The 14,142-nt window shown below is 36.9% G+C and overlaps 1 protein-coding gene and 1 long non-coding RNA gene across 11 annotated transcripts in view; one reads left to right on the top strand and one right to left on the bottom strand.

The window, feature by feature from the left end:
* LOC107649301 (uncharacterized) overlaps positions 1–14,142 on the bottom strand; it is a 165,187-nt gene that overhangs the window by 64,958 nt on the left and 86,087 nt on the right. The window lies entirely within an intron of this gene.
* Positions 1–14,142, top strand: part of SORBS2 (sorbin and SH3 domain containing 2) — a 515,172-nt gene that overhangs the window by 490,372 nt on the left and 10,658 nt on the right. For 9 of the 10 annotated variants that reach the window (XM_016423097.2, XM_056802972.1, XM_056802969.1 and 6 more), the window contains one exon: positions 12,941–12,990. In XM_016423097.2, coding sequence (XP_016278583.2) covers positions 12,941–12,990 — 50 coding nt within the window. Of the gene's footprint in view, positions 1–1,082; positions 1,191–12,940; positions 12,991–14,142 lie in introns of all 10 variants that reach the window. The other variant, XM_056802968.1, reaches the window with a different exon arrangement.

The following is a 14,142-nucleotide window of genomic DNA, read 5'->3' as shown; positions in this document are numbered from 1 at the left end:
GAAGGTAGCTTGGTCAGTGTCAAGGGAAAATGAATCTAGCCTTTCCTAATCCCCCAGAGAATGTTAAACCTCCAAATCAATCGAAGGTACTGGCCAACAACTATGACATTCTGTAATGTTATAACTAAAAGGGACCTTGGAAATCATGGGCGAGGTAACACTCCTGACTGTTACCCAAACCAGATCAAAAGGTAATCGGGACATATTTAACAAAATAATAAAAATATAATAGACCATAGATAATGTTAATATGTAGTATTTCAGGTCAGATCCTTACTATGAAAAGTAAAGGAAAAAAAGGGGCCCTCTTTCTGAGTTTGATACCTATGATCTAGTTCAGTCCCTAATTTTACAAAGAAGGAAACTGAGGTTTTGACTTTCCAAAGGTCCTACTACTAGTACTTGGTACAAGCTAGAGTGGAATTCAGATTTTTGTGAATCCATAGTTCGTTCTTTCCCAGTTTTCTTCCAGAATTTCCAAAAATGTGGCATTTAGCTCAAATAAACTAGTGGAAAGGTAGCTTGTTAATGGAAAAATCTGAGACCCTATCTATGAAGGAGTGATCCTGATATTATGAAGTGATTCTCAAAAGAAATTTAACTTGAATTACCACAGTCTTGAGCACTTCATTCTATTTTGTCCTTTTCCCCAGAAGAAAGTTCTTTTCCTCTGTTGAAAGACATTTGGCATATTCAGAATGAACCCGTATACTAAGGGAAGTGTCCTTCCTTCTCTTAGAGACACTCTCAAATTTAATGCATTGGCTAGAGATAAAATTCCTTCTGTGTGTTCTCAGCTTTTTGCCTTTCCTAGCAAATGGTTTATGTATGCAAATTTTCTGCTATGACTTTTTCCTTAGAATTTGCTGTGAGGCTTGTAAACTTTGGTGACCAAGTAATTTTGGCAACCAAGTAACACCCCATGGGTTGCTTTTACCAATAAAGCGGTGTCTGAAGCCCTAGCAATTCTTACCTTGTGGGACATTGGTTTGATGGGGGCTGCTATGCTTTTTTTTTTTTTTAGCATGTCTATTATATGTGCATGTGAAGGGAACTGACCACCATCTTTGTGGTTTTTTCAGGCTGATTTAAAAAGAGAAATATTTGTAATGGCTAAGCCTCCACGTAGCCCAGTGATGTCTAGGAGATCCTGCAGCTCACCTGTCAGAGGTCACAGCAGTTCACACAGGGTAGGGTCCTGCATACTCCAGATGTGAGACAGATGTCCCTGTATTCATGGACTTTGGGCTTCATCTTGAGTTTTTTGGCCTGTCCACTGATCAGCTGGAGCTTTGGAATCAGGAAAATCTGAATGCAAATTGTGCCCCAGAAACTCACCAGCTCTGTGTCCCTGGGCAAACTACTTACCCTTTGTCAGCCTTCATCTCCTCATCTGTAAAATAGAGAGAATGATAGTACCTACCCAATGTGGGCATCAAATGAAGGAAGGAGCAAGCATTTATTTAAGTACCTCTTAAGTGTAAGGCACCCCATTAAGTGCTTAACAAATATTGCATTTCTTATCTCGATATGTGAGATAACATGTAAAGGATTATATAGAAGTTTTTAAATCAAAATGAAGATACTTATGGGTCAAAAAAAGTTCAATTGTGCTTACTATAGGCTACATTTATATTTTTTAAGACACAAGTCTTAAGGTAGCATGTCCCACTAAAGTACTTCAAACATCCAAATCTTCTACCACCATTAACCATAATTAACTAAGTAAAAGCAGTTTCATCTAAGATTTTGTAGTTGAAAGGGACATAGACCTGGTCTTCTACAATACTGTCATTTTACAGATGAGAAAACTAGGGCTCAAAATTGTACAAGGACTTGCCTGAGATCATGTAGGGAGTAAGAAGTGGAGCTTTGATATGAACTACAAACCTAGTCTATTGTTTTTTCTATCAGTTCCAAACATTGTTGTTGTGTGTTCTTCAAGACTCTGATTTGCAAGACCAGAAAACAAAAGGTGAAATGGACATTTTTTTAAAACCCTTACCTTCTGTCTTAGAATTGATGAATAATAAGCAAAAGAACAGTAAGGGCTAGGCAATTGGAGTTTAGTGACTTGCCCAGGGTCACACAACTAGGAAGTGTACGAGGCTAGATTTGAACCCAGGACTTCCTGTTTCTAGATCTGGCTCTTTAGAAATGTATCTTTCTTCATTTATATTCCACAAATCATTTCCTGCATGTTTTCTTTTGTTTTTCCTATTTGTCAGCATTTTTTTGATGTATCATCGTCTTCTCAAAAATATTTTGTCACTATAGTGATCTATGTTCTATTCTCTTGAATTCTCTTGATAACATGTTCTCCATGTAGAATGATGTTTCTAGATGCTGTCTGCCCTCTAAGCATTTCCCTACATAGCAACCATTGTTTAAATGAAAAAGCAAATCATTCCTCACTACGTATTTTGTTCATCAAGGTACTAGATTTTTTTTTTTTAATGAGTGGATTCTAAACATCTTCTAAAGCAGGAATATACAGTTGGGGGAGAGAGTGTTAATTTCTATCCCCATAGTAGGGTCACAAGTCCCAGCCTTAAGCCATCTCCCCAGGCTCACAGCAAATTCTCAAGGAAATGCTTCATGTAGGCATCTAACTTTTTCTTGATTCATAACACTAAGAGACCTTAATTTTAGTAAAGTTTCATCTTCTAGTTTGGTTTTATTTTGATATTTTCTTATTCATATGGTTTTACTTTTGGAATTCTATAATGACGTCACGTTGTTTACCAAGAAATTATCTCTGCTAAAAACTATTCATTCAATCCTATGATCCTTTTTTCCTGTGCCTGGCAGAAGGTGGTACTTAGAAGTGGAGAATTCCTTACACAAAAGCTTCCTCTTATGGCTGGCAGGAACCATCAAACAGATGCTATCTAAGACCCAAGAACCCTTGGGTTCTCAGATGTTGTATTATCCAGTCACCTTTAAATTTCAGATATTGCAGATTGTTGTAGAGTAGGTTAGAGCTGTGTGTTTTTGTCTGATGCCCAATAGCCCAGGTTTCCTAAACCAAATCACATTATTTTCACCATATTGCCCTTACTCAGTTTGAAAAGAAAAGTAAACAAATCTAGGAAGGCTGTGATCACTGGGACAATTTTACCTACCCAGAATAGGATTACACTAAAGTTGGCATTCACTGAAAAAAGCATTTTGTTCTGAGAACTTTATTGTTGTCCACTCCTTTTAGTCATGTCTGCCTCCTCATGACTCCATTTGGGGTCTTCTTGGCAAAGATACTGGAGTGGTTTGCTATTTCCTTCTCCAGCTCATTTTATAGATGAGGAAACTGAGGCAAATAAGGTTAAGGAACTTGCCCTGGGTCAAATAGCCAGTGCCTGTGGTGGCCAAATTTGAAATCAGGTCTTCCTGATTCCAGTCCCAGCACTAACTGTCCTCTGAAAACTTTAAACCATCTCAGAAGCAGTTTTAAAGTTTTTAATACCAGATCCACAAAGTGCCAACTCTTAACACTGTGATACGTCTTGGAGACAGAGTTTGTGCTAAATAACTTTTGACAGGATTGTACCTACCCACTTTAAATGGGGTAGAGTCGATTTTATTTTTAAAATTGTGATTTCATACCTAGGCTTCCTTCAGACACTGGTTATCTGACTTTGAAGGCTCACATGTATTTGAAACCAGCATCGATGACAACGACCTTTTGGCTACCCTTACTAAGCCAAAAGAAAAAATAAACTAAAGTGAAATTATATTGGAGCACAAATATACATTTATTTCCAGAATGCCTTTATTAATCATCAATTAATGAACTACTATGAGAATTAACTAAATATAAAATAATAAAGATGTTAAGATCCATACTTAGAATGGATTCCTCCCCCAAACAACTGCCTCCTCTCCATCAGTTTAAAATGGTATTTTAAAGAAAGTAAGGTCCTTGAGGCTTTCAAAACTCATGTGTGCCTATGAAATTATAGGTCATTTGAGTTTTCATTTTGACCAGTAAGAAATAAAGAAAAGTAAAGCAATATCGATTTCTCTCTTTAAACATATCCAGCACAGAAATCTCAAGGTATTAACCTAAAGTTCATCTTCTTAGCCTCTGAGCACATATGATCTGGGATAAATGTCATAAATGTATATTGTTCTATTTTTAACCACAAAACTGCTAAGAGGTTATGAGTAATAGAAACGCCTCTACAGAGATTAAAATAGGAAAGGAGGGAGAGTACAAGGCAGAAAGAGAGATGACTATCTAATCCGCCTAACAGTCTGCTCCTTAAAATATCTAATCGAAAACGTCCTGTTCCCATTCTGACTCAGTCTGCAGGGAGTTTGCTGGGAGGTTCCCAAAAACAATTGTCGGTCCAGTTTCTGCCCCTGGTCACCATTAGGTGGCAATAAAGTTAAGACACAATGGATGCATTTTGGTGAACAATAATTGACCTTGGCAGTAATAGGAGATAGAGAGACCAGTCATTTCATTGATTGAAAAAACTCTCTCCCTAAACCCCTTAGTTATGTAGTAATAATTATAGCTAGCATTTATATAGCCCTTTAGGGTTTGCCAAGGATTTTAGAAATATCTCATTTTATACTCACAACAGTCCTGGGATAGAAGGCTTTATTCCCATGATACAGAAGAAGAAATTGAGGCAAACGGGTTAAGTGGCTTGCCCAGGATCATACAACTAGTAGTAAGTGTCTGAGATTATATATATATATATATATATTCTTTGTAAACCTTGAAGTACCATATAAATGCTAGCTATTATTATTATTATTACAATTATGTAGTCTTAAGAGATTTGCCTGGTGCTATCAAGAGGTTAAATGACTTACCCACATTCATAAATGTATGTTTGTATATGTCCAAGATGGGGCCAGTGAACCCAGATCTTGCTGACTTTCCAAGCTTAGACAAAAGGATCAGTGTACCTGAACAGGAATATCTTCTACAAGGCTCCCAACAAGTGATCCTCTAGTCTTTTTTTGATGAGCTCAAGTAAGTGGGAATGTACCACCTCCAAAGGCAGCTTGATCCAATCTTGAACACTAATAATTTTTCCTTCACATTGGCAAGATCACGAATCCACTGAAGTACTGAACTATAGGTTGTCTAGCAACCCTCTGGTAGGATAGGCATTATTCCCATTTTAGAGATGAACAAATATTCTATCCTTGTAGTACCTAATTTTTCTCAATGTTACACAGCAAGGCAGTGATAGAACTAAGACTAGAAAATGCATCTCCTGGCTCTAGGCTATTCAAATAGAAAGGTATTGGAGATGAAGATAGTAGGGCATGCAGTTCTTGGAAGAAATCTCTTTGAACTTGGTACTGCCTAGGGCCAAAAAAAAGACAATGTCCATGAATATGATACAGACCTTTAGAGACAGGATTCAAATGGTAATAGTAGGGATATTTGTGGCAGATTCAATGTAAAATAAACAATTAAGTCATTAACTTAGAAATTATTGGTGGGAATATCCAGAGTATACACATCTTCCCCTGGAAGAAAATAAATATAATTCCTCAGTCCATCATAAAAATTTGGGAAAATATGTTGTTCAGTAACAGTATTTGTCCATTGTTCTGCAATTATTAGTTCTATAAACTGCCACATATTTATGTGGCAGAAATCATTCACATTTATATTATAGAGAGAAAGTAAAAAAAAAATCAGTCATCCTTCAACTCCTACTTCTTATGTGTTGTTCTGTATTCATAGAAACATAGTTCTAAAATTCATATGGCATATGACCCAAGCCTTTTATTTTATAGTGAGATAACTGAGGACCAAGATGGCTGAGTGTGATTTACTGCAGGTCACAAAAGGTCAGAGGTGAGATTTGATCCCAAGTCCTCTGACTGTAGAATCTATATTCTTTCCACTTAACCCAAATAGGCTTCTTTGTTAGGGAGTCAGTGGATTTCCCTTAATCTTCATGAACCAATCTGTAAAATGGAACTAAAAATATACTTCAACTATCTCTGATTCCACAGGTACATATTGCCACTCCTCTTTAACTTAGTAGAAAATCTTTAAGAATTGCTGAGTCTGAAAATGTCATTATTTTCCATTTTAAATAATTGGATTATTTTCAACAAATGAAGAAGAAGCAGTATGGGAGGGATCATTCCAGACAAGGGAGACATTAATTTTATACATTCTTCTTCCTGTTTATATTATTTTTATATTTATTTAATTTTCATAATTTTCTACTAATAACTGACTAGAACATTCTGAAATAATAAATGTATTATTAGGGTGATATAAATAATTTTAAACAAGAAGCCTATTTTTGTTTTTATTTATTTGTATTCATAAAATTATACACTTGGAATGGATTTTAAAGATCAAGTCCAGGGCCAGGCTATCCATAAAAGATCCATGATCCCATCAGCACAGTGAGCTTCTAGTTTAGAAATTCTCTTTACCAAGAGAGACCACCATAATCTGTCTATGACTTGGGAGATAAGTCACTTGAGAAATATTAGTGACTTGCCCAGGTTCACACCACAAAGGAGTATCCAGTGTAATTTGAACCCCAAAGCCTCCCTAATTCCAAATGATTAAAGGATGCTGGCCCTGATTTGTGACTTTATTGGTATAGGGAATTCCCATAAAAGAAAATTTCTTCAGTCAATCAATTCATAGATTCAACATTCCCATAACTGAAATTGTTTGGATCACTTAGAAATTAGATTATTTGCCCAAGATCACAGTGCTAGTATATGTCAGAGACAAGGCCTAATCTTGTATCTTTTTAAAAAAGATATTTTATTATTTTGTCTGGTTATCAAGCCTCTCTTTTCCTCTCCTCCCCTCCTTCAGTGAATAATTACAAAAGAAAAAAACTCATAACAAAGCAAGACATTCCTACACTGACTTGTTTAAAAATGTACATCTTATTCTGCCATTTAAGTTCATTACGTGTAAGGCAGCTGAGTGGCTCAGTGGTAGAATGCCAGGCCTGGAGTCAGGAAGACCTGAGTTCATATCTGGCTTCATACACATATTAGGTGCGTGACTCTGGGCAAGTCATTTAAACTCTGTTTGCCTTAATACACTGGAGGAGGAAATGGCAAACCGCTCCAGTATCCTTGCCAAGAAAATCCTGTGGATTCCATTACAAAGAGTCAGACACAAATGAACAACTCAACAACATCATCTAGAGCAGGAGGTCACATGGCACAGTCCTCTAGAATCAAATTATCGTGGCATTGATCAAAGTTCAAAATCATTTTTCTGTGTAATGTTGCCATTGTATAACCTGCTCTCCCAGTTCTACTCACTTTTTTCTTCATCAGCTCATAGAAGCCTTCCCAGTTTCCACTAAAACTATCCATCCTTATGGCATAGTCATTTGTAATTCCATTTGGACAGCAGATGTTTCTGCCCCCAAGACCAGATCACTAACCACTATGCTGTGCTGCCTCTTAAAGTAAATGTTGGTTAGTAATGCCTAATAATGAAGAGAATGAGACAAATGGATTCCCAGTGTTTTGACTAGTTCTAGTCCACTAAGATGGGTTTCTGAGTTTTTCAAATAGAGGTAGAAGAATTACCATTCTTCTTAGTAAGTATGAATTCAGCCAGCCAGCTTGGTGCCGTATACAGAGAGCTAACCTAGTAGTTGAAAATTTTGGTTTCGGTTTGGTCCAGATTCTGGGAATGTAGCCTAGCCCCTCAGTGTCCCATGCAATACTAGTACTATGATTTGTAGAGCAGGTATCAGTCTGCTGTGGTAAAGGGAGTAAACTCCCCAGCAGCTCCTTACAGCAATGACATGTTAGGTCCAGGACTCCCCGCCTGCCCTCTAAAGCTGACAGCCTAGTCAGCACCTATTTTTGAGTGTCCCTTAATCTGATTTAACTCAACAGATATTTAGTTATAAGGCACAGCCTCCCCACCAGGCAAGGTCCTAAATGAAATGACATCAAAGTGAAATAGGGCAGATCCCTTATCCTCCAGCTCCTTCCAATTTATTGGGAGTGGTGAGTCATGTGCATGAATAATTGGAAGATAGAGAGTGATAAAGAGCAAAGGAGTGATCTAGGCAGGGTTATGAGGAATTTGAAGAGGGGGGGAATGGCTTCCAGCTAAAGGGTATTAGGGGAGGCTTCACAGAAAATGTAATCTCTGAGTTGGGCCATTAAGTAAAGGAGAGATTTCAGTAGATGGAGGATGAGAGCTGTGGTGTAGAGGAGACAAAAAGATAAGCAAGAATTCAGAAGGAGAGAAGAAAAGAAAAGAGCCCATGGCCCAATCTGTTGAAATGTTGGATATGTGAAGCAAATAAAGTCAGAAAGCTAGGATTAAAGCAGGACAGGTATGGCTCCAAATATCAGGGTAAACAGTGTTGTTTGTAGATTATAAAGAGATATTGATGATTTCTGAGTAAACAGAAGCATTACACAAAATGAGTTGAAGTAGGGTGTTTATAGTGGAAGTAGAAAGGATGAAATGGATTAATTTCTCAGAGAGAGAATCAGTAGTATTTGGCCATTGATAGGCTATTGGGCTAGAGGAGGAGCAAAAGTAATAGAACCTCATGACTAGAAAGGACTTTAGGGACTTCACAGGTAAGGTAGTCGAATCCATAGCTGAAGCAATGCCTTCAACAGCATCCTCAACAAGTAGTCATGCTATCTCCAACTCAAGTTCTCCATTGATGAGAAACTCTTTAGAACTGGAAGGGAACTGAGAAGTCATCTAGTGCAACCCTTTAATTTTGCAGTTGAGGAAACCCTTGGACCAGATAGCTAGGATTTGAACCAACATTCTTTGCCATTCTGTTTTTATGTTATCTAATTGTTCTGAAATTGTTTCTTTGATGAAATCTCACCCCTCTACCACCCCATGCCCTAGAATTTCCTAATTCTGATTTCTAGAGCCAAACAAAATAAATCTAGTCCTTCTTCCACATAATGATCATTCAACTGTAAAAAATACTTTGTCAGATGCTTTTACTAGAAGTCTAGTTTTCACAAAGCATTCTTTCCTATAGATTAATCATCCCAAGTTCTTTAAACAAGAATGGCATGGCTTTGCACATCTACACTATTCTTGGTACCCTACTTTGGCTTGTCAATTCCCTTCCTAAAATGTGGTGCCTGGAAAGGAATATGTTCCATCTGTGTTTGATAAATACGGGATAAATACAGTAGCACTATTCCCTCTCTTAATCTGGACCCTATATCTCTTTTAATACAGAAAAAAATTTCATTAGCCTTATTGGCTACCAAATCTCACTAGTGACTCACATAGAACTTGCACTCTGCTAAAATCTCCAGATTCTTTACACTTGAACTCTTGACTAGCCCAATCTCTCCCTAAATTGTACTTGTGTAACTGACTGTTTTGTAAGTGAAGGAAAGGCTTTCCATATAGTCCCTTTAAATTGATCTTATTAGATCCAGCCTTTCATTGTAGGATCCTTCCATCCAACGGATCAGCTAGCTACCTCTCTCAGTTCCATAACCCAGCTTTAGTAAATATGCCTCTTCAGCCAAATCACTATTAACAATGTTGAATAGAACAGAACCAAAAGCAAAACATGGTCTCTATGCATTGGGTCTAATATCAAATCTGCCTAAATGAACTCTTAATTCTACATCCCTCCATTTCATCTACAAGGACAGCATAAGAAACTTTATCAGATATTTTGCCAAGCCACAAGTCTATGACTTTCCCTTTTGCCTAGTCTCATACACTTGCCAAAAAGGCACATATGGTTAGTTATGATGTAACTTATTCTTACTGGGTCTACTTTGACACTTCGTAATCACTGTTTCCCTTTCTAACAGCTCACAAACTCTCTCTTTAATAATGTCTTCTAGAATTTTCCAAGAATTATGTCAAGCTTTCTAAATTATAGTTGGAAGAATCCACATTCTTCCTCTTTTGGAAAGTTAGAACATTTACCTGGCTCTAGCCCATGTAGCACTGGGCGTTTTCAAAGATCTCTGATTGTGGTCCAGCTATTATTTCTACAAATTCCTTCAGAACCCCAGAATATAATGACTAAGTTTTGAGCCTGGATAACTTTGAAAAATATGATGTTGTGTTTTTTTTAAATTAGGGTAGGGGCAATGGGGGGGGGGGGTTCAGTTTGGGAAAGATTTAGCTTGAGATGCTGTCTGGACAAGTAGGTGGAGAGGTAGCCAGTGGGTAACTGGAAGTAAGAGATAGTAGTCCAAAGATACTTCCAAAAAAGGTGCAACATTTTTGACCTATATAGGCCAATAAACCCAAATGCACGTGGATAATGGCAGAAGACAAGAATTCTTTAAGCGTCATGGAAGGATTAAAGTTGTTGTTGTTGTTTTTTAAATGAGTGGGAAATTTCATAATTTTCTACCAGGGACTACCAGCTGGTTTTCAACATAAACATCAAGGAAACCTATAGAATCTGGTGAGGACACATGCTTACAATAGAAATGAATCTACCTTCTCATGCTGAAAAAAAAATGACCTAAAAGAGTGAATTCTTGGATTCAAGGGAGAAAGACAATAAATCTGAGCCTGCAAGCAAGATAAATTGAGGGAATTAGAAGAATTAAAGTAGTAGAATTGCAGTGATTAGTAATTATAGTATAGCTATAAAATGGAAACTGGGAAAGATTATTCCTACCCCTTCTCATTTCCCACTCAGTGGGTTGATTTCTGTTGGTAGACAATTTGATCTTAACTTTAGTTTCACTAGAACTAGAAATTAAAAGAACAAACCAAAAATAAGAGAGTTTATTTTATATTCAATTTGGAAAGTGTACATTGTAGTGAAGATTGTATTCTTAATCACTGAAATTTAAGTTCTAAAAGGTAAATAAAGCATATTTCATATATTTTTTATAAAAACAAATCAAGCAATGTTATACATTACAGTACTATGTTTGTGCATAAAAAGATTAAATACTAAAACTTGTATTTCAAAACATGCTGTTAGTTGCCACTCAGAGTAATATAAGCTTAAAGATGATGATGAAATTTTTCATAACATTCATCATTATGTGGTTTTCGTTTTGCCATTGGTTTTTGGTAGTAAAATGGAAGTGGGGGAGGTCAGTTTTAGTTTTAATTTCTTGCCTTTGAGATAAATGATTTGTGCATTGAATTCTTCTATTCCATTCTCCAGACCTTATAGTTCTTTTTTGGTTTGTTACATAAACAGACAGTGGAGAAAAAAAATTTCTAAGAATCATACCTTCTAAGTACTTGTCCTGTTCTGAGTTCAAAGCTTGAAGTCCTACTAACATGGAGGCACAGCTCAGTTATCTAAGAGAGGCATTTTGAGAAATGTCTCCACAACTGAACCCATTCAGAGTTGGGACGTCTTGCTTTTTACTCAGGGCAGTACTTGGCTAAATACATTTCAGGGGGTTTCCATACATCATTTGATTTGACTAAAATTCCTCAAAACAGAAGAGCTTTATTATTCACAAAGAAAGGCCTTGTGAAGTTATTTCATCATTGACCTAGAAGAAACAACAAAGTTCATTCTTTCCCACGTGTTATTAATGAACACTGTCATTGATAAAAGTCTTTAAGTGGTTTGCAAAATGCAATACACATTATCACATTTTATCCTCACCACCACCCTTGAAGGTAAGTACTATTATTATTCCCATTTTATAGATGAGCAAACTGAGGCAAGAGAAAGGTTAGGTGACTTGCCCAGGGTCACATAGCTGGTAAGAGTTTGAGTCACAATTTGTACTTGACCTGGCTCCAAGTCCAGGTCTCTAACTATTATGCTACCAAGATGCCTACCTACTTTTATCCATTCTGGGCCCCAAACCAAATTGGACCAGTGGGTGATGAAGATTTTCAAGGAAGTACTTGAAAAGCCCATCAGTCTTCTATTCTAAGTGTTTTAGAAAGCCAGCTACCTTTGTATTTAAGATCATTTCATTACTATAGACCAATGGTCATAAAAGATGAGTATTCAGCAAGCAACCATGCAAGCTTGGAGAGTATCTTATGTTTACTATGTACCTGTTTTATGCAGCATTAGGGTGCTTACAAAATGTGTTATGAATGATTGTCATGCAACATTTGTCCTAGAAGATATCCTTTTTTTAGATCATTCAGTGGTTACAAATTAATATACGACTTATTTATTTATGAAAAGTGCTATTTTTCCAGTAGATGAAACAATTATGTAGTAATTTAGGATGCTAAGGCTTGTCATTTCCAATATTATAAGTATCTATTACAGATACTGGTCTTGATGCTTAGTTTAAAAAGAAAGGAAACTCTTTTGAGGGTTCAGTGCACTGGAAATATCTACCAATATTTCTCTAATAAGGTAAAATGTTACATGTTACCTGGATATTGTTTGTTCTAGTCTATTTAAAGTCGTTTGTTTTCCCCTTAAAATCTGCATGGTGTTCTCCTCACCTTGAGAAGAGACAATGTTAATCCAATTGTAGCATGGAGTGCCTGCCCAGTTGATATTTTCATGTGTACTGTACATGAGAATGTTGTCCGTGCAGGAAAAGCAGAATGAATGAATGTGGCTATTTTGCTGTTAAAAATCATCGTGATTTATTTTTTGCTTGTTTGAGAATCTACGAGAGACTAAAAATGTATGCTGTTGTCCATCCTGTCCCATTTGAGTGGTCCGGTGTCTGCGTCTTTGCAATATTCCTGGCCTTTGAAAAATCAATGGGACTAAACTGGGACCTTTCTTTAAAATGTGAAGAGACTAGATTGTAGACATGGTCCAAGAATTTTGGACATGGATTGTTTGGGTTTAATTTTGACAATTTCCTTCAAAATATTCCAATTCTTAATTCTGCAATAGTCCTATTATTTGCTTTTTTCTTTCCTCTTGGTTTTTTACAACAGGAAATATTAAATGTCAAGAAAAAATACCATGCCATTATCCAAACTTTTACTTAGTGACAGTACTTTATTTTTTTTTTTACATTAAAAATCATTTCATTACAGCCACAGCGCCCCGGGTTTACTCATGAAAACATACAAGGTGGGGGGGAACCGTAAGTATCCTTCTTCTCTTCTAAATTTAAGATTAACCCAAACCTTAACCAAAGAAGGGAGGAGCAGCTTGGGTAGCTCTATACAAATACAAAATCTGTATGGCCAGAAAGGAAGATGGTGAATTTCATGAAGTGAAAGAGTTCTAAATAAGCAGTCAAATTTGATTGTATCTCACCTGCTGAAGACATTATCCCATGCTTTGTTTTTTTTAAGATAGTCAGGAAGTCATGTTTAAGTTGAGGTCCTTCTCTTCACTTCATGAGCCAATCTCCCTCTTATTGCAGTCAGTCCTATGGTTAGTTTTTCTTCCTCAATATGGGTAATGTAATTGGAATTTTTTAAACCCTTGCCTCTAATCATAGTTCCCAAGTATTGGATCCAAGGTAGAAGAGTGGTAAGGGCTAGGCAATGGGGTTAAGTGACTTGCCCAAAGTCATATAGCAAGGAAGCGTCTGAGGTCAGATTTGAACCCAGGACCTCCCATATCCAGGCCTGGCTCTCAATCCACTGAGCCACCTAGACACCCCCTAAGCAATGTAGTTCTTGATGAGTAATAGGTTTCATAGTAGTGCAGGCATCTTGTTTGTATTTATTTTAAAGATACTGAGGGAACAGGTAAATGAGAAGAATCCATCGAGAGAACATGAGAGTACAGTTCTAATAACATGTTTCCAGAAGGTCCTTATTGGCAGCATTACATAAATCATTGTTACTTAGCTAAGCACATTTATTTCCTGAGCCTCAGAAACACACCCCTTCCCAGACATCTCAGTGATCTCTCCCATTTACCTTTACAAAACAAGATTAAACTGCAGTTGCCATACAGTCTCACTAGATTCTTCCCCCTTATTTCCACTCTCTACTTTTTTCTTCCATTCAATTCCACAGGCATTAATTAAGCGTGGGCTATGTGCGAGGTACTTTGCCTTGAAGGACAAGGCTACAAGGAAAATGAATAACAAGAACTTACATTGCACTGAGGGAGGGAAGGGATACATGGACACAAACAAATTAAAAAATAGATAATTCTATGGAACAAAAGAACAATGACAACTCAGAGAATAGGAAAACCTTCGTGATGGAGGAAGCACCTGGGCTGAGCATCTATAATTCTCACTGAAGAGACATTAGTTCCTTTTTTATTTTATCCC

This window comes from Monodelphis domestica, chromosome 6 (assembly GCF_027887165.1).
Source record: "Monodelphis domestica isolate mMonDom1 chromosome 6, mMonDom1.pri, whole genome shotgun sequence".
Taxonomy (NCBI): domain Eukaryota; kingdom Metazoa; phylum Chordata; class Mammalia; order Didelphimorphia; family Didelphidae; genus Monodelphis; species Monodelphis domestica.
This window is presented reverse-complemented; position numbering and strand designations above follow the sequence as displayed.